Source organism: Myxocyprinus asiaticus, chromosome 1 (assembly GCF_019703515.2).
Source record: "Myxocyprinus asiaticus isolate MX2 ecotype Aquarium Trade chromosome 1, UBuf_Myxa_2, whole genome shotgun sequence".
NCBI classification, from domain to species: Eukaryota; Metazoa; Chordata; class Actinopteri; order Cypriniformes; family Catostomidae; genus Myxocyprinus; species Myxocyprinus asiaticus.
In genome coordinates this window covers 28,056,117-28,076,630 of record NC_059344.1, presented here as the reverse complement: position 1 = coordinate 28,076,630, position 20,514 = coordinate 28,056,117, and the positions used below count along the sequence as shown (strand labels likewise).

Here is a 20,514-nt window from a genome sequence, read left to right as displayed (position 1 = left end):
GAGAGAAAGAGAGAGAGAGAAAGAGAGAGAGAAAGAGAGAAAGAGAGAGAGAGAGAGAGAGAGAGAGAGAGAGAGAGATAGAAAGAGAGAGAAAGAGAGAGAGAAAGAGAGAGAGAGAGAGAGAGAGAAAGAGAGAGAGAAAGAGAGAAAGAGAGAAAGAGAGAGAAAGAGAGAGAAAGAGAGAGAGAAAGAGAGAAAGAGAGAAAGAGAGAGAAAGAGAGAGAGAGAGAGAGAGAGAGAGAGAGAGAGAGAGAGAGAGAGAGAGAGAGAGAGAGAGAGAGAGAGTTTATGTAAATGCTCCGTTTTAATTATATTAGGAGGACGTCCCTATTCTCTGCCCAATAAAAATGGACCAGGGCTGACACCTGGTTATAAACACAGGAAGGATTGAAAGCAGAAATCACAAATCAGCAGAAAAAACCCCAACCGGCATCTTCAAGAGACGCAATGACCTCCAGTAAAGTTGAACTGCCAGCAGAGGTGAAGAGCGACCCGGCTGCGCTCATGGCATCTCTTCATCTGATGCCCTCACCGGAACCCAATCCTGAGATCAAGTACACCAAGGTTTGTGAGACTTTATGAGACTTTTCAAATGTTCTTAACGGGAAATGCAAACTTCGATTACCTCGCGCATATTTGTTATGACTGCGTGCGCTTACAAAACTTTCTTGAAGAAACGCAACGTGTTACAGCCACAACATACTGCCAGTAGGCTATTCGTGTAAAAAATAAGCTCTTGAGTAGCCTACGGCACATGATGACGGAATTAGATGCTTATATGCATAGATAGAGGCTATTTGGTAATGCGTGTAGACTATTGTTTCGCTTTTGTAGTTTTGGCTATCGCCTGGTCTTTGTTATGGATCAGAGTCTAATTATGTGGTATAAGCGATAAAAAAAAAAAAAAATAGATAAAAAAATATTCTAACCTTTACAAAGATAATAAAGGATACTGAATTTATGCATATCGCAAAGAGTAGCCTATGAAAGTAATGATAGGCTATGCTACCTGTTTTCTTGAACAGAAGTGCATCGCTCTTGAAACTTCTCAAAAATGACATATTGTCAAGTGAGTTTGCATTTAAATTTTATATTATTCTTTTCGGCCTGTTAATTTGGTAATAGGCTAGTTATGGCTTTCACGGGTTTGACGACCTTATTATTAGGCTATTTGATGTAGGCATTTCATCTCCTAACTCGTTCAGCATTTTAGTTGTGATTGTTTCTTACGAGTCTTCACTCGTAATAAAGAGACGTCATCACATCTTAAATCTAGCATCGAAAATATGTATTGTTTTGTCTGTTCTGATTTATATTTTGGGCCTCATTTGCAACTTGCATTAACACGCGTTTCATATCCAGATATGTCTGGATATTCTTATGTTCATTACTGCGATCCCTCCAACAACATTCAATGACAATATTTGCAGAAGTTCAAGGACCCCTTGAATCAAAAGCACGTGCTCAGGGATCCAATTCAAAACTGTTTTATTATTTTTTATGGATTGAGTACATTAGAAATTTGGATCACGCTTGAAAATTGCAGGGGGTAGCCTATGCTATAACAAGCATCCAATAATGATAAAAGGAGAAATAACAAAAAAATGTCAGCACATCAAAGTTTGTGCTTTCTTGTTTAGACTGATTTAGGGCTTTTCATAAGACAATAACCTACATGACTATTGTATGTGATTTTAATGTAGTCACCACTAACTGTATTGTCCTGGCTTAAATTAACCAAGAAGTGCTGATTCATCCCATAAAATCTTTTCCAACCTTTGTTTTGTTGGTTAGATCACCTTTAATTCTGCCTGTTTTGAAAGTAGTTTTATTACTGTGAGATGAGAGGATAAAGCCGGCAAGAAGCAGTATAGGGCAATAATCACTCTGCTAACGAGAGCAAAGTTCACTCAGAGCAAGAGCGGGAGACACCTGTGACATAAACGCCCTGCATCTCCTGCTCTTTCTCTACTTTTAACCTAATACCTTCTTTCAAAAGCAGATGAGAGTGTGAGAAAGATGTATTCATCCTTAGGAATTTGAATTATCCAGTGTGTGCTAGTTGTATGGGTGTGTGTGTGTGGGGGGGGGGGTGAACTCCCTTCACACACTTCTCCATCTCCCTCTCTCTCTACATCCACACCCCCACCCCATGCAATTTTGATTGTATGTGCCTGGTGCAGCACAGTACAGGCCCTGATGCAAGGGTTCAAATATGCCAAATCAATACTTTTCTTTCAAATGAAGTCAGTGCAGGGCCAAGTTTTTTATTATTTGTGCAAGTCTGGGTTAAACCATTTTAGTTGGACTCCTTGGAGACTTCTTAAATCGTACTTTCTCTGCTGTTAATGAGCAGTGCTCAATGCCAGAGGCGCTGAGTTATGGAAATAACATTAATGGGCATACCTAACATCTAATTTCTCTATTGCTGTCAACCAGTTTTATAAATACTAAGTAACCTTCTTCATGTCTCCTATTCAGTTCTGGCATTTATAGCAGTGCAATTTATTTCAAGCAAGGAAAGGAAAAGGTTGTGGCTATCAATTCAGATTCTACAGCAATTATTACAAATGTTAGTCTTATTCAAGAATGCATTATTTTGTCATAATATTAGCACTCTATAAAATTTAACTTTGTATCTGACTCTGTACAATTGGAGTACTTCATTGGATTGGATTATATCACATGAATTTATATTATACTGCATTTTATTTATTTATTTTTTATTTATTTTTTGCACATGCCAAATGTGAATAACCTGGATTGTTAGTTCGATTGTTCCTTGCACAGTAAAATGAGTTATGATTGCCAACACACAGCCTTTGTCCTCCCCAGTCACTTTTCACCCTACTGATACACACTCACGTTTGTACTCATTATGTGACTGTCATTACACCTGTACTAGTGTGTGTGTGCGTGTGTGTGTGTGTGTGTTACGGACTTGAGATTAAACACAGCAATATGGAATTTATCTTCCCTTTGCTCTGCCATTGAACTTTTACGATTGAGCGTCAACTTATCGTTTACCAATATTTGTCAAAGTCTTATTGATTGGTGTGTTATTACAGACACCTGAGTTAAGAGCACAATAAAAGTTATAGGCTTACAGAATCTCCTAACATACCGGCTGCTTGAGAGGGCAGAGTGAGTGTAAAGGGCATGTGTTTGACCGGTCACGGGAGAGCTAGTCTGCTGAAGGTCTCTCTCTGTCTGCTGGCCCACTGGGCTGATAATGGCACTAAGGAAGCCATAAATTTGTCTAAAGTGATGGCTGGTTATTGATGCTTTCTCCTTTCTTTTTCTTCTAAGATGGAAGAGGAAAAAATGGAAAAGGTTATGTTGATAGGTGTGTGTGTGTGTATCAGTGAAATTGATTGGGACCCAGGAGTCTTTCTGAAAGATAGGTGTTGGATTCCAGCAGGCAGGGTGATGATGTGCTCACACTATTCAGTTATAACACATACGTGAAGCAGACTCTTGAGACTAAAACCTGGAATAAGCAAAGAAACTGGAGACAAGCTATTACTCTCTTGCTTTCCCTTGTGCGGTGCCCTGCGACTGATAATTACAGATTTGGATTAAATGTGGTTTTCAGTCACTGATATGTCTCAAAGTTGGTCAATTTAAATGTAAAGTGATTTATAACCACAACAGCACCAATGTTATTTACTGTCTGTCTTGCAGTAAAAAGGCCCTATATATTAAAGACTTGATCATTTAATTGTTTAGCTGATAAACTGTAGTGTTATTCAGTGTCAGAAATTAACTTTTACATTAGGAGGCAATTTTTTGCCCCAGGATTAGATTTTCAGGAGCAACTTTTTTACCTTTATGTCAAATACTTCAATTCAATCAATTCATTAATTACAGATTTTCAACATTAAGATTTATTACCGCTTACCCTAAGAATTAAACATCAACTAATATTTTATCCCATAATAAAATGTATAACTAAGACTATAATAGAATATTAAGAACTACATTCGATGTTACAATTAAGAATAAAAAAAAAAACGAATAAAAAAACAAACAAAAAAAAAACAGAAGATTTCATTACGACGGCATTTTTGCCCCAGAATTTTAATTTTGGGGTCATTTTTGGTGGCATTTTTGCCCTGAGCCCAACTTAATTTCTGATGCTGGTGTAATCCACATATTAGTGATCATGGCATAGAATTCTGGCTTTTCGATTGAATGTGGCTAAATATCTATGATGTAATATTTGTGGTGTGATTTTATAACAGAATTGGTAGGGAAAGTGAGTTTTATACTGAGAATCTCATTGGGACAGAGACAGTATCGTCCAGCCAAGACAGTAGTGTGTGCTGAAATGAAGACTTCTGTAAACTAATCTGGGAGACAGCCTGAGTGAATGAGGTAGGACCCATCAATCCGTCAGTGCGTGAGATAGTACAGATGGGAGTTGGGGGTTTCTGCTCTAAAAGCTGTCCAGCGGGATGTAATATATGGCCCTGTCTCACTGTTAGGGTCAGTGGCCCTGGCTTACGAGAGCCTGTCCCATACCTCTGGAGTTTTTTACTTCAAAACCCACCATTTCTGCACATCAAACAGCACCCAAAGTAGAGCATACACTGTGAGTCTTGATTTATGTTTAGCAGCACAGTGAGGACTCTTCTTTCCACCTCTTTCGCTCGCTCTTTTCTTCACATCTCCTTCATTGGTTATCTTTGTCCTTTTCACTGTTTTTCTCTATCCCCAGGGACAAAAAGCTCTATTTGTCTCTATATGATTAGCCGTATTATGCTCATTACTTCTAACTGTTTTAAAGTAAGCACAAATATGCTGACAAATATCACACAAACATTTATTATTATGTCTAATGGTGTCATTCAGTATGTTTACATGAACTTTAAAATTTCGATTGCAGTCTGATTTAAACAATAATTTGTCCTTCTAAAATGTCACGTAAAGGCCTTTTTTCGTACTAACAGAACTAGGTAATGCGATTGTAGCTCAGCTTGGTCCAGCATACATGTTATACACGTTAATTAGATCACAACTGGCCTTGGCATTGCTCCGCATCTCGCAGTGGCCTGATCCTAGTCCATACCCATGTGCTGATTTCTTTTACTTTGTAATACTAACTAAGTTTGATAGTAAGGGTGTCCCTGTGCACATATACTGTAGGTTAATATATGTTGTTGTGAAATTTCATATCTCTGCTGTGGTAATTGCAAGGGAGGTAGAAAAGATGTATTAACTCCCTCTTCTCCTGTAATACTAGTAATTATCAACATGTTAAAGGAATATTCCAGGTTTAATACAAGTTAAGCTCAATCAAAAGCATTTGTGGTATAATTTTTATTACCACAAAAAATTACCGTGACTCTTTTTTTCCCTTCTTTTTTTAAAGTAAAAATCGAGGTTACAGTGATCTACTTACAATGGAAGTGAATGGGGCCAAATTTTGGAAGGTTTAAAGGCAGAAATGGGAAGTCTGTAATTTTTTAAAAGCACTAACAGTAATTCTTCTGTTAAAATTTATGTATTATTTGAGCTGTAAAGTTGTTTAAATCGTTGTTTTTACTGTCATTTTAACTGATTTACACAGTTATGACGTCATGGCAACGAAGTTGTAAAATTTAATGGAACTTTACACAGAAAAGGTTACTAAGCGATTTAATCACTCTAAAATCATGTTAACATGCACATTGTTTACGTCTTGTGGCTATACTTTTAAAACATTGAATATTTTAACATTTACGGATTGGCCCCATTCACTTCCATTGTAAGTGCCTCACTGTAACCCAGATTTTAGTTTGTTTTGTTTTTTTAAGAAAAAGAGTCCAAGTCCAAATTAATTATTATTTTTTTTTTTGTGTGTGTGTAAATCAACATTATGCAATAAATGCTGTCAGTTTGAGCTTAACTTGTATTGAACCCATTTTCAGAATAAAAGTGAGCTGCTCTAGAAAAAGGATATGAAACTTCCTGTGCAGACTGAGACCAAGACTGCAGGTGCCCTTTTAGGATCTGTCTGGCTCTGTAATCCTGGCCTATCTTGAGAAAACACAGATAAAGAACACACACATATAAAAACGAGTCATTTTAACAATGGCCAAGAAATGTTTGCCATTAAATATCTCTCATGCGTCTGAGCCATTAGAAGGTGCTGGCGGCCAAACAGATGTTTCACCGGCTGTAGCGTGAGCTCTGGCATCCTCCGTCCCTGCTCCGCTTCCTCCTGCAGTTGTGCGAAGCCTCCAGAGAGCTCACTGGTGCAGATGAGAAACGGATCAGCATTGTACAACTGCTAGAGTCATTCAAGTCAGCCCAAAAAAGGCCCATCTAGTTCGAGCATTTGCAGAGGAACGAAGTCGACCTCTTGCTTTTGTGGGTGATAACCCCCTTTCCTGTGTGAAGTAATGCTGTTGATAAACATCTCAGCAATAAGGAGAAGCATAGTGATGCTGTCATCGTGCGCTGTGGGTCCCTCTTCCACAGTGTGTTTATGATAGGCGCTGCATATCTCACCATCTAATTAGCTTTGCAGACGAGCGCAGTCAGCACCGAGAGACTGACAGCTCGAATAAAAAACATGAGGTGATTCTAAATGTTTGCAGCTGTCTTGTGTTGCAGGCTGCACATACAACCCCAACCTATCCATGCTCTGTCCACTTTCGTAACAGCCTGTAGTAAAATGTGTTAGCGTAGGATGAGCTGGCAACGGTCCGCAGAGGCATTCTCTTTCTGTTTGTGTACTGCACCAACTGGCTGTTTTGTTTAGAGAATGATAAACTTTCTAGCCCCCCGCTGACTTAAACAAAATCTAGTTGTCATAGCTAGACAGTTTTCATGCAAACTGAAGTTGTTCTTTTCTTTTTGTTTTTAAGCTTTTCATACCACTCTGCCTGAAACGAAGCCTCCAGCAGGGGCACCGCAAAGAAACAGTGATCAATATGAATTTTTGCACTTTTGCACTTGCGTTCTTATCCCTATTCTATAATCAAAGCCAAAGTATAAAGAAACCTTGAGAGTTGATTTACAGTGCCGGCCTGTCACTCTTTATCAACTTTCTCAATGGGAAGAGACAAAAGTCCGAGAGCCCCCAGAGCTCAGGAAAGACTGGGCCAAATGGCCTCTAATGGTTGTCCTTTTTTTGTAGTGATTTAGATGGTGGCCCAGTCCACCGCTCACCCAGCATTCCCCTCTCCTCCATTCCGGGGTGCCGTAAGTGTGGGGTTACGAAGAGCATAAAGCTACCCACCGTCTGCATTCTTCCCCAGCCTACTGGCCTGTCACAGTCTACCCCTGATTTAAGGCATTCCACTACAGTGACCTCTATAAATTTTAAAACTAATTCGCTCCTCTACGGGGCTTTCTGTTTTTGTAACGGGCCCTCGGCTCGACGAGGCCACTGACACTTTTATGAAGTGCTCCAAATGAGAGTCAGATTAAAGGTGGCAGCCCTAAATGCAAGAGGCCTGTAAGGACAGAGGGAGGAGGAGAGGAAGAAATAGAAGAGGAGGTGGGAAGGGAGGCTAATGCAAATGTATAGGAGAGGAATCAGCATGGTACAGACTGATACCTACACCCTGTTCAGGAGTGATTTATTCATGCAGATTTTAGGGGAGAGACAGACAAAGATTGGGAGTGACTGAGGCAGAGAATAGGGTTCGAACCGCCTCCATGTCAACTGCCATTTTATACCTGTCCTAAAGTAAACATTCCTCGCAGTTTACAGCCAATTAAATTCTACTTAAGCCTGTAAGTTTACATTAGTAAACATGTTCAAGAGTTAGAGGAGGCCCAGGGCAGCAGCACATTTGAACCCTGCTTTGAGCTTTCTTTGAACCAAACGTTGTCCACTATACACAGATGACTGGAAGAGTACAAGAGTACAGCTGATGCTTGCATAACACCTATCTTTTTTTTTTTTTTTTTTTTTTTTTTTTAAATCAAGAGCTTGCAAGAACCAAACATGTCCTTTGATGTGCAAGGTATAAGCAGTATCTGTTAAAGAGAGTTCACCCAAAAAATGTAAGTCATCATTTACTCACACTCCAATCCAGGATGAGCCCAAAAGTTTGTCCCATGTTAGGCAGAATGTTAGGGCCTGACAGTTTTAGTCACCATTCATTTTAATTGCATCTTTTTTTCAATACAATATAAAAGGAAATGGTAACTAAGACTAAAATTCTGCCAAACAGAACAACACGAGGGTGAAAAAATTATGATAGAATTTTCATTTTTGGAAAACTGTCCTTTTAAGTCTTCCGTAAGTCTTCAATTAAATATTGAAATCACACTCATTAAACATCTTATTTGGCACTGCTCATTGCAACACATGTACTTTGTGTCCTTTTGAAAACAAAATTTGTGGTTATGTGTCCTTTCTTTTTTGTCGAGCTTGAAATCCTTCTTTTGGAATCTGAGGCAGTTGTTTTACGGACCGCTTCTTTTAACGCATCACCAGAGCCAGAGTGCGGCACGTGTTTTATGATCTCGTAAATGAGCAGTGATGTTGTTAAACGTTGTCTGTGTTTCTCAGTGTTTGTGTGAATTTGTGCTTGTCCATATGCACTCATGTTTGTGTGTGTATGTGTGTGCATCTCTGTGTGTTGTGTGTCTGATAGGGATTTATCTCTCCTTTCCCTTTTCCCCCACCTCTTTCTGTCTGGTTTCTGGATCACTCCCAAGCGAGTGATACTGGGCAGCCCTGCAATAGCACACAGTTCCCAGAGATTCCTCTCACAGTCATACCACAACCATGAAACACGCAGAGGGAGAAAGACACTCTCTCCTATTTGTGTGTTTCACCGTGAATTTAAACAAACTCACTGCAACTCTTTAGAAGTCTAAAGACTCAAAGTTTATGGACACGTTCTGAATTAAAATGCTGACTTGTCACACTTACAGTTGTCTTGTTTTGTTAAACAAACTTTTCTTTTTTGACAAACTCTTGCCTTTTTTCTTTGAAAAGGCCTCACCATTGCAAAAACTAAAAAGTATCTTTCTCTTCTCTCTCTGCAGATTTTTATTAATAACGAATGGCATGATTCTGTGAGCAGTAAGGTGTTCCCCACATTCAACCCAGCTACGGGGGAAAAGATCTGTGACGTCCAGGAAGCAGATAAGGTGTGTATGTTTTCTTAGCATGCAGCAAATGAGTGTGTATTGGTATACGATCAAATTCCCAGAAATAGGTTTGGCACAACTGCTCTGCTGGACAACATTTAGTTGTACAGCACCGCTATTGTGCATCTCACTGTCAGTCTTAAATCGGCATGAATGGGGGGTGGGGGGATGTGGCTGTAGTTTAGTCTAATGTGGTTAAGCAAGCTAGAGGCTGTAGTTCCTCTCTGTAAATCAGGCAGAGAGTGTGGAAGCCCAGAATGGATAGAGGAAACAGCGGCCCCCTGAACGTGCAACTGGGGAAGTCATTGAGACTCATCCGGAATAGATGGATTTCATTTGTCCCAGAGGTGGACAAACACCTGTTTGCAGGATAAGGTTATATAATTAAGAGCTCTCCCCTCTCCTCTTGTTTCTTTCCCTCTCTGTTCATTCCCTCTGATCCCCTTTCTTTTAGGCTGATGTGGAGAAAGCTGTGCAGGCTGCACGTCTGGCCTTCTCTTTGGGTTCAGTATGGAGGAGGATGGATGCATCTGAACGTGGGAAGCTCTTGTTCAAACTGGCTGACCTGGTGGAAAGAGACAGTGCCTATCTTGCTGTGAGTGCTTCGCTGTGTTGTAACCATCCAACACTTTTGTCATTGTAGATCGGAAGCATATATGGGATATGCTGCTGAATATAGCAGGGCATACTGTCACACTATATAGAGCAAGTTGTCACAATGGAACTTGTCACTAAACCACCATCACATCCACCAAAACAAATTCTACGCCTCTCTTTAAATATAAGCCTGCATTAAATATTCTGTTATAGGCTTTTCAGGAAAATGTAAAAAGTAAAACAATTAAGGACCACAAAATTATTCATTAAACAATACAAATGGAAAAAGTAACATACAATAATATAAAAAAATTGTTTGGGAAAACTAATATTTCAATTAATAAATATTGTAATGTAAATGTATTACATTTAAAACACGTGACAACCTGTCCAAATGAAAATGTGACAGCATGCCCTGACCTGACTTTCATGAAAAATACCTTTGTCCTAAGAACAAATTTAAACCTTTCGGTAAATATCTACCTTCATAATATATTATACGTTATTATGTATAATAATATATTATGCAATATTTACATAAAGAAAGGTAACACTTTACAATAAGGTTCCATTCGTTAACAATAGTTAATACATTAGGTATCATGAACAAAATATTTTACAGCATTTATTAATCTTTGATAATGTTAGTAAATAAAAATACAATTGTTCATTGTTCATGTTAGTTCATTGTGCGTTAGTGTTAACATACAGCTTACAACTTTTGATTAAAAAAATTAATTAGTATATGGTGAAATTAACATTAACCAAAATGAATAAATGCTGTAAACATATTATTCATTATTAGTTCATGTTAACTAATGTTAACCAATGGAACCTTATTGTAAAGTGTTACCGAATATATATATATACATTTCTTAAAATATAAGTATTGGAAAACCAATAAATCTTAAAATATGTACATTTCTTTAAAAGTAGTGAGAGTAGTATGGTAGTATGATAGTTCTGAATATAGCAAATGATTGTTTCCGAGCTGTTTTACCAAACACTGCCCCGTGTGCTATTGTTCGGACAATCATATACTATTGTCCCGCCCCAAACTCACGCCAATGCCTAGGGTTGTCACAGGGATTATTTATTTCCCAGAACACCTATTCCCAGGAGTTTCTATTGTATGAATGGTATTTAAAAAATAAAGAAATTAAAAAAATAAAAATACACTTACAGCAGCTGTACAGGAACTAATTGCATTCAGTTCTTTAAAAAGCTGCACAACGTGTTTTTTTGTTTTGTTTTTGTTTTTTTACTTATTTGATTCATAGATGTTTTGATAATCAGTTCCACAAGTTCTGTGGTGGCTGGACTAGAACCAAAATATCTGACCCATGCTCCCTTGTTGACATCACTCAGTCTTGATTCCCCCATAACTATCACCTTCACTCACAAACTAGTGGTCCTCAGACTTAAATCAAGTCTCATTCTATTCAGTGCCAGTTTTGGGTGAGTGAGAATCAGATTCAACAGGACAGAGCCATCTAGACAGACAAAGACGCTCACAACAATAAGCAAGTGTCTAATGAGTGAGCCTGTCTGTCTGGCTCGGGCTTATTAAAGCTTCATGGCAGTGGCTGGAGGACTTTTTTCCTAACAATTTTTATTTGTTCTGCAAACCCATGATGATGACAACACTAGGTTGGGACACATGACCTTTGGGTGCTAACGATCACTTAAGTTAGGAGTGAAATGTAAAAGAGAGGTATTGTGCCATGCCATGATGAGCTTTTATCTCCAGCTTTCTTCCGCCAAGGACTTCTGCTTTTACTTCCCACACATGGAGATGTGTCATCAGTTTCAAAAGCAAAAGTGCTGTGCTTTTTTTCATGTGTGCAGCTCTCCTGAGTGCGTCGTGGCTATTTCGAATATATCTCTTTCATGTTGCAGTTTAGACTCTGTCTTTAATGGACTGAAACAACAGAATTTCTCCATCCAGATCTGAACAAGTGTCAGAGCAAATTGCTTTGAAAGAGAAATGTGATGTTCATGTGGTTATGATCATTCTTTATTTCAATCTAAACCCACACCGATAAGAAATCATGACTGGCTGACACAGAGATAACAAAGCCAGGTCTCTATGGATGGCTATATGAGTATCATGTTTCCTAGGGGAGCAGACGTAAAGTGTGTGCTTTAGATATGCTAAGTCTAAATGCAGCTTTGGGGGGTGTCAGGTTTAATCCCAATGAGCAATTTTTCATCACACACCCACACTTTTGATCCCTCTCTCATCTGTCCTCTCTCCTCCCCAGACCCTGGAGTCTCTGGACAGCGGGAAACCCTTCCTTCCCTCCTTCTTTGTGGACCTTCAGGGAACCATTAAGACTCTGCGATATTTCGCTGGATGGGCAGACAAGATCCACGGTTCCACTATTCCGACTGGTAAGCTAACACTCATCCTGGCATAAACCCTTAATGTAGAGTTAGGTAAAGTACATATCCAAAAGGACATAATGCATGTCACTTATGTAAATAAGACATAATAATTAGACATCCAAATAATGCAATGGAAATTATCGCTATCAAGACTGCAAGCTGGTAGCACAGCAATGCAGAACAAGACTTTTGGCGAAGACAGAGGATAAGAAGCACTCGACTATGACAAGTTGGACTTTTAAGAGGATATGAATTATAAAGATCAAGTAAAATGCAATGTTTGATATCAGGAATTGAATTACTACTAAGGAAAGGGTTAGAAAATTAATTTCTTACTAGTTGAAATTCCAATTTTACAAATCAGCAATGCATGTTTTTATTAGTGAAAGTGTCATTTCTGATGTTAAAAATTAGCACTTTCACAAGTAGAAATTCCATTCCTGATATCAAGGATTGGCATTTTAATTAGTGAGAATTAATGTGATTAAATGGCAAAACAAATCACTATATGAAAGCAACCAAGACCCTTAGGTGCAGGCCCATCATAGAAAATTTGGGAAATACTCGTGCTTGTTCTCAGATCAAGTTTGGCCTTGAGCAGAGAGACATCAGATACGGTGAGATGCTGGTGTAGGAGTAGAGCTGTGTTTTCTCTGAGGCCTGCATAAGAAGTTGTGGGGTTATGGAGGTGCACTGAGGGTAAACAGACGAGGTCCCGTAACAGTTATAAATCTGAGTGCTAATGGCCGCCCTCCTGTGGAGCACTGCCATCGGTGGAGCACAGTGACAGCTACGGGGCCGGGGGGGAACTACAGGGCACGGGGGGGCACTGGGGGTCTGTTCTGGCTAATTTAGTTGTTTGAAAGGAACGCGGCAGGGAGCCTGGAGACTACGGGACAGCAGCAGACTTGCAACTCTGATGTCACAGTGCAGCCATTAGTGTGCAAGTATGTCTGTGTGTGGGGGAGATTGTGAAGCTGCCCCACAGGGCCCCCCCCCCGTCACATTGGCCACATAGGCTAGAGGAAAGAGAGGAGCGGCGGAGGAGAAAGAGAGGTGTTCACTGTTGGGTGTCTGTGTAATTATTGTGCATTCCAACACTGTCTGTCACCATCACTCTCTGACTGTCTCACTCTTGTAGCTTACACTGTCTTGCACTCTGCAAAATCTCTCATATTGCACTGTCCTCTATTTCGTAAGCCTAATTTATACAGTGGAAGAAGTCTAAATTGTCTTCCTGTACAAACTTAAGCACCCTAGATGAAGGAAGCCTGCATTTTACTATGTGTTGTGTTGTTTTAAATAGGAAGTAATGCCAATAATGTAGTTGTATTGCTTCTTTACTTTATTTAACTTGTCACAGAGCCCATTCCACACACGACAAGTTACCACGCGTTTGTCGTGGCCATGCCACGTAATCTTTGTGAAGTTTGTGTTGAGCATCTTAGAAAATGTGTACTTTTGAACATCCGCAGAGAGACGGGCTTCAAAGTTATCCATTTGTAACGTTAAGATAGTAACCTAACTAGCTATCTCCTCAGCTGGCATGTGTGATTGTAAATAAAGAACGTCACATCTGCAATTAGTTTGTACCAATCAACAGCACTCTTCGATTAGGCAAGTTATTGGTCAAGAATTTCAGGGATGTGCGTGAACAGTAGAAATATCACCAGAGAAACACCTTAGCAGAACAAAAACATCAGTGCATTTAGTAATTATTTTTAGGTGAACTACAATAGTCATAATTTTTAGGTGAATAACAATAACTACAAGAACTACAATTGTCCCAGTAAGTATAAATTTGTCTTTACAGGATTTCTTTTACTCTCATCCTATACTGTCTCACTCAGTCTTGCCCTCTATACATAATACATAGCATACTTTACACTCCAAACTCTCTTTTATCTGATAAGGGCTCCCTCTAATTCTCTCTCTCTCTCACACACACACACACACACACACACACTCTCTCTCATCTTAAACAAATAAGCACCCATTATGATACGATTTTCACAGCAGGAACAATAAAATTAAGAATGGAGGGGGAAAGAACTGTAAATCCCCCTGTCAGCACTTGAGCTCAGCACTGGGCCTTTGTTGTGTTGCTAAACCAAACTTGTGACGTGGGAACTCGGAGTGATTTGCTTTATTTCATTTCCAATCTCATCCGTAATACAATTACAGCTCAAACAAACAGAATGTGTGTTTTTGGCATTCTCTTATCTGGCCACCAAGTGAGATGAATCATTGGCGTTACTCTCCTCCAGATGCTTTATGCCAGCTGCGTAATGTTTCCATGGCAAGGGATGGAGTGATCGCACTCTTTTCCATGTTGCCCTAAAACAAGACCGGGTCTTATTGTAAACAGCAATATTATGTAGAATCTTTTGTTCTTTTCAGAGAAATGTCACTTAGCTCCAGCATGTATGAACATATCTTCTGTTCTGGCACTGTCGTTCTTAAAGAAGTCTTTGTGAAGGTTTTCATTTATCTTGGATCATTGTAGAATGTCAGGTAGAATTCTTTTATTTTTACCTGGATTTTATTTTGTGTTATTTGAGGACGTCTTGCTACTTGTCTGAGTAACTTCATCAGTTAGTGATTTATTTGGTGAATTTTAAGTATAAACCAGGAACCGTTCAAATGCTTAATTTAACAACATTCTACTCTATGTTGACTATAACATTTTGGTCACTTTTGTTCTTTCTATCACACAGATGGAGAATATTTCACCCTCACAAGGCATGAGCCTATTGGAGTGTGTGGACAGATCATTCCTGTGAGTTTTTACCAAGATTATTTACGGAAATAGGAAAAGAAAGAGAAAGGGACATAGTTCCTTTCTTAATATTCTAATAAATAGAAAAAATACATTCATGAATACTGTATTAAAGATAGAATGACAACAAGAAAATAAATAAGAAACAGGAAGATATTCTTTGTTTTCTTTTTTTATTATTATTATTATTATTATTTGTTATCTATTTTCTATATTTATTTATGTACAGTATTGTGCAAAAGGCACTTGTGAAAAATGTTGCATAGTGAGGATGTCTTCACAAATAATGTCATAAAAAGTTTTCATTTATCAACGAATGTCATAAACAGTCCAGTAAACATAAAAAAATAACTAATATTTGGTGTGACCACATTTGCCTTCAAAGTAGCACCAATTCTCCTAGGTACATCTGGACAGTTTTTCTTGGTTGTTGGCATATAGGATGTTCCAATCTTCTTGGAGAACTTGCCACAGTTCTTCTATTTAGGCTGTCTCAATTGTTTCTGTCTCTTTATGTAATCCCAAACTGACTCGATGTTGAGATCTGGGCTCTGTGGGGGACATGCCATCTTGTTCTTCTTCTATTCAATTCTATTTGCAAAGGGAATGTCGAAATCTAAAATTGATATTTCCTACTGATGCATTAAAAGCAGAATATACCAAATAACCATTTTAAGACAAATGTTTTTGTGAAAAATATAATGCGCCTAAGACTTTTGCACAGTACTGAATGTAAATGCATTGTTTTCACAACATGTTCCAAAGTATGCCAATAAAGCAACGTGAATTGAATTGAACTAAAAGAACTCCATAAGCAAGCCCAAGAACTGAGGAACTTTTTTCTCAGAAGAGATTTTGAAATTTATTTGGTAATTACGAGTCTATCATCACCATTCACCTCTGTATAAGAGGAGAAATATGAGAACTGACTTGCTTCAAACACACCAAATACCTTTAGCAGGTCATTGACCATTGTAGAGAAGAATGACAGGCACGTAGTTGGGCTGAGGTGATACAGAAGATTGTGTGACTCTGTTTTAGAAACATTTTGTTTGTGAATAAGTGAGTGAATGTGCAGTGCAGGAGTCTAAAATAATTAGTGAAGGAGTTTCGTTTTCAAGAAGCAAAGATATGGGGACATGTGGATTAGCTCCCAGGGTAAATTCCTGACCTATGTCTGTACAGTGGAACTTCCCACTGGTGATGACAGCATGGAAACTGGGGCCAGCACTGTGCTGCGGGAACACCGTTGTTATGAAACCTGCTGAGCAGACCCCTCTCACCTGCCTCTATATTGGTGCTCTGATCAAAGAGGTACAGCAAAATTATTGTAATAAACACATACACATCACAATTAAAATATTATTGGGATCAAAGAGACCTAAGACAAAAAGAAAGCATAAAGACATTATGCCATATCTGCAATAACATACCTAGGATAATCTACACTTAAAAAAATGTTAACCTAAAAATGTGCTTCATCAAATGTGTTAACATCTAAACTGGTTAACTGGCTTACCTGGTTTTATTCAAGTAAAAAATAAAAAAAATAACCACTGAATGGACTACTTGCACTGAGCCTCATGACGTACTTCTGCTTTGAAATAATGCAGCCAGCTAGTTTCCATTTATATGTGTTTACATGTGCCGTAGTTGCCTCATTCCTGAAACGCCACTTAAAATGAGTGTTCGGAAGAAGATTTTAAAGTACTGATATTTTAAGAGACAGGAGAAGAAATATTCTGAACATTACTGTGTACAGCTTCTTCAAAATTCAGTGGAAGAACAGTTTTCAGTGCTTTAATTCAGCCCGAGCCGATCAGAGAAAGCAATGACTGGTAAATACTCCAAGCACATTTCATCGGTTCTCATACGGAGACCTGTAGCAGACATTTATCCACAGATCATCTTAAAGGGATAGTTCACCCACAAATGAAAATTCTCTCATCATTTACTCACCCTCATGATATCCCAGATGTGTATGACATTCTTTCTTCTGCAGAACACATTTGAAGAAAAATAGAAAAATATCTCAGCTCAGTAGGTCAGTAAGTTGATGGTGATCAGACCTTTGAAGCTTCAAAAATCACAGACAGTAACCATAAACATCATCCAAAGACTCCAGTGGTTCAATTCATGTCTTCTAAAGTGACACAATCACTTTTGGTGTGAAAAAGATCAATATTTAAGTACTTTTTAACTATAAACCATCGCTTCCTGTCAGCAGCAGTTTGCGCGTTCTCTTGCGAGTTCATGTGGTCTCTTGTGTGATGAATTTGCATTGGCATGTTACGGATGTAATCTCACATTTTTCTCTCGGTTGAGACATCCAGGATAAGCACACAAACGCAAACTTTGAAAAACATTCTGATACATGTCCAGATCTAAACCAAAACCAACAAAGCTTCTGTACAGCATTCCTCCTACTCAGTTGTAAACAGCGCTGCTCTTCCGGGTGTGTCGCATGCACGTCAGTTCTCGCATGAACATGCCAATGCGATTACGTCACAGGCTTATGCTGCTGCTGACCGGAAGCAATGCTTTATAGTAAAAAAGTACTTAAATATTTATCTTTTTTGCACCAAAAGCAATTGTATCGCTTTAGAAGACATTAATTTAACTGCTGGAGTCTTATGGATGACATTTATGCTGACTGTCTGTGATTTTTTTTTTTTTTTTGAGCTTCAAAAGTCTGATCACCATCCACTTGCATTTTAAGGACCTACTGAGTTGAGATATTTTTATTTTCAAATGTGTTTCAGACACCTGGGATGGCATGAGGATGAGTAAATGATGAGAGAATTTTCGTTTTGGGGTGAACTAACTCTTTAAACCGCAATTGACAGAAGGTTGAAGGAGACTAGTAAAGGGTGTCTGCACCAGCGCTCTTTGAACGAAACAACTACACACTTCAAACACTGCAATGCTACATGTATGAGGGAGGAGAGAGAGACCTGACAAACATGCATCACATCATCTGAAAAAACAATTTTTGTAATCTTTATTTTGTGTCACTGTTCCATTGATAAGTATATCGATATATGTTGAAATGTAAATGCATAAGTAGAAGAGCTGTCAAAGATAATGAGTTATAATGTTTGAAATAGATGTAATATATGTAGTGTCGTTAAATATATTTTATCACATTATTTTATTTATTTTATTTGATAATTAAACTGCTGAGTGATTTTTAAAGCCTGGTCAGAGTAAGAGAACAGCTAATGTATAAATCAATCCACCTGGAACATTTAACGCAAGAAAAGTCATTTGCAATCTGGTGGATTGTATGGTGAAATTTATCGTAGAAGCTCAACACGTATGACATATCATCAATGAATGAACATGTGAGATGACCAGACTGCTGCAGGTTATATATGTTTGATATAAATTTTTCAGGAGCTGAGTATGGCTACATTTGGAAAGGAAAAAATATATTTAGAGGCAAATTTCAGCAAATTATAAATTTGAGACATCACGTTAGCGCCAAAAACATGATTTATTGTTTTAATCAACTAACAGACTTAAAAAAATAAATAATATGCCTTTCCATGAATAAACCTCTGCATGAAGGCGCGCTGAACGCTGTAACCGGAAACGCCTGAGTTGCACTACGTAGAATGCGGAAGCAGTTGTGCAAGTATTCCATTAACTTGAATACATTAGGTTACACCAGCAAAACTAAATTAAAATGTTAGATTTTTAAAAATAGCACCTAAAAGGCTAAGTTCACCCAAAAATGAAAGTTCTGTCATCATTTCCTACTTTCTGTCTTTTGCGGAACACATGAGATGATAGACAGAATGACAGCCTCACTCACCATTCACTTTCATTGTATTTTATTTCTATTCAATAAAAGTGAATGGTGACTGAGGCTGTCATTCTGCGTAGCATCTCTTTTTATGTTCCACAGAAAAAAGATAGTCACATGGGTTTGGAACAACATGAGGGTGAGTAAATGACAGAATTTTCATTTTGGGGTGAATGATCCCTTTAAGCCGGCCAGTACTAGGATACAGTCTTTGTCGTTTCACCATCTGACTGTGGGGGCACTAGGAAAATCTAGGGGGGCAATGACTCCCCCCCCACACACACACACTTTAGACCCGCACATGCCCTTAAGGTAAAAATCAAAGGTTACCACATTTTACAGTGTATGCTGACCACATCACATTCATAATACAATAGTAAAATGATCAAAGTGATACAAACATCATAACACATGGTCATGCAAATGAGAGATACCATGACATATTGTTCTTTTCTCTTTCTTTCATTCTTTGTTGTTCTCCATTGCACTCAAACCTTTGCTGTTCTGCCTCACTTTCTCTGGACTAAGAGGCCTACTTTCTTCTCTTCCTTTTGATGTTCTGTCCATCCTCTCTTCCACAGGGCCTGTTGGGAGGTCGGAGTGGGTCTGGATTCCCCCTTCACAGCCTGTGGTGTTCTTGGCTCAACTCTCATCTAAAGCTTTTCCCTCTCGCACTGTTTTGACAGGCTGGGTTTCCACCAGGAGTCGTCAATATTTTGCCAGGCTACGGGCCAACCGCAGGAGCCGCGATCGCTTCACACATGGGCATAGACAAAGTGGCATTCACAGGATCGACTGAGGTAATTTTCCTATCAGACAAATGGATGAATCACACCCGCTTCCCTCATTCTCCTTTCCGCTCATGTAACATAGTGGCCAGTGTGATGAGCACCAGCTCTGGATGAGTCAGGATTAGCGCGTTTATGCATCCTTGCTGTGGGGGACACAAATGACAGTTCTGAGGAAGCTGTGTATCTCGTACTTTGCTTTCAAAGGGATAGTTGTAATGGAAATTCTGTCATCAGATACCTCAATACCTCTTACCTTCATGTTGTTCCAAACCTGACTTTCTTACTTCTGTGAAACACAAAAGAAGCTGGGTAGAATGTTGGCCTCTGTCACCATTTACTTTCAATGTATGGAAAAAAGATGCAATAAAAGTGAATGGTGACTGAGGATAGCATAATAGCTAACCTCTCCTTTTGTGTTCTATGTAAGAAAGAAACTCATATGGGTTTGGAACAACTTGAGGGTGAGTAAATGACAGAATCAACATATTTGAGGGAAATATCACTTTACACATTTCTTGGTTTGGAACTAAAGCAGGGTAAACTTCTATAGTGGCTAATATTATTTTTGGATTCCCATTTGCTCCAACAGCAAAAAAAAATAAATTATTATGTCTATTAAATTTACATGACTTTCCACAAGAGTACAAAAAAATAGAGTGTGGTGGATTACGGCAGTCAGAACAAAGAAAGATAACAAATTTACTGTCACTCCCTCAGCAACTGTATTTGAAACCCCATCACACAATGCAAAGTATATATATATATACTGTATATACAGTTGTGCTCAAAAGTTTGCATACCCTGGCAGAAACTGTGAAATTTTGGCATTGATTTTGAAAATATGACTGATCATTTTTCTTGCTGTACCTGATCTTGGCTTGGTATCAAGAGATCCCCAAATTTTCCACTTCTTAATAAGTGATTGAACAGTACTGACTGGCATTTTCAAGGCTTTGGATATCTTTTTATATCCTTTTCCATCTTTATAAAGTTCCACTACCTTGTTACGCAGGTCTTTTGACAGTTCTTTTCTGCTCCCCATGGCTCAGTAT

The 20,514-nt window shown here is 38.6% G+C and overlaps 1 protein-coding gene across 1 annotated transcript in view; it reads left to right on the top strand.

Moving 5' to 3' along the window:
* Nucleotides 1-392: 392 nt before the first annotated feature.
* Nucleotides 393-20,514, top strand: part of LOC127447611 (retinal dehydrogenase 2-like) — a 32,312-nt gene continuing 12,190 nt past the window's right edge. Inside the window, exons 1-7 of the mRNA XM_051709583.1 lie at nucleotides 393-564; nucleotides 8,995-9,099; nucleotides 9,554-9,694; nucleotides 11,961-12,090; nucleotides 14,802-14,863; nucleotides 16,049-16,177; nucleotides 19,358-19,471. Coding sequence (XP_051565543.1) covers nucleotides 448-564; nucleotides 8,995-9,099; nucleotides 9,554-9,694; nucleotides 11,961-12,090; nucleotides 14,802-14,863; nucleotides 16,049-16,177; nucleotides 19,358-19,471 — 798 coding nt within the window. The 5' untranslated portion in view covers nucleotides 393-447. The remainder of the gene's footprint in view (nucleotides 565-8,994; nucleotides 9,100-9,553; nucleotides 9,695-11,960; nucleotides 12,091-14,801; nucleotides 14,864-16,048; nucleotides 16,178-19,357; nucleotides 19,472-20,514) is intronic.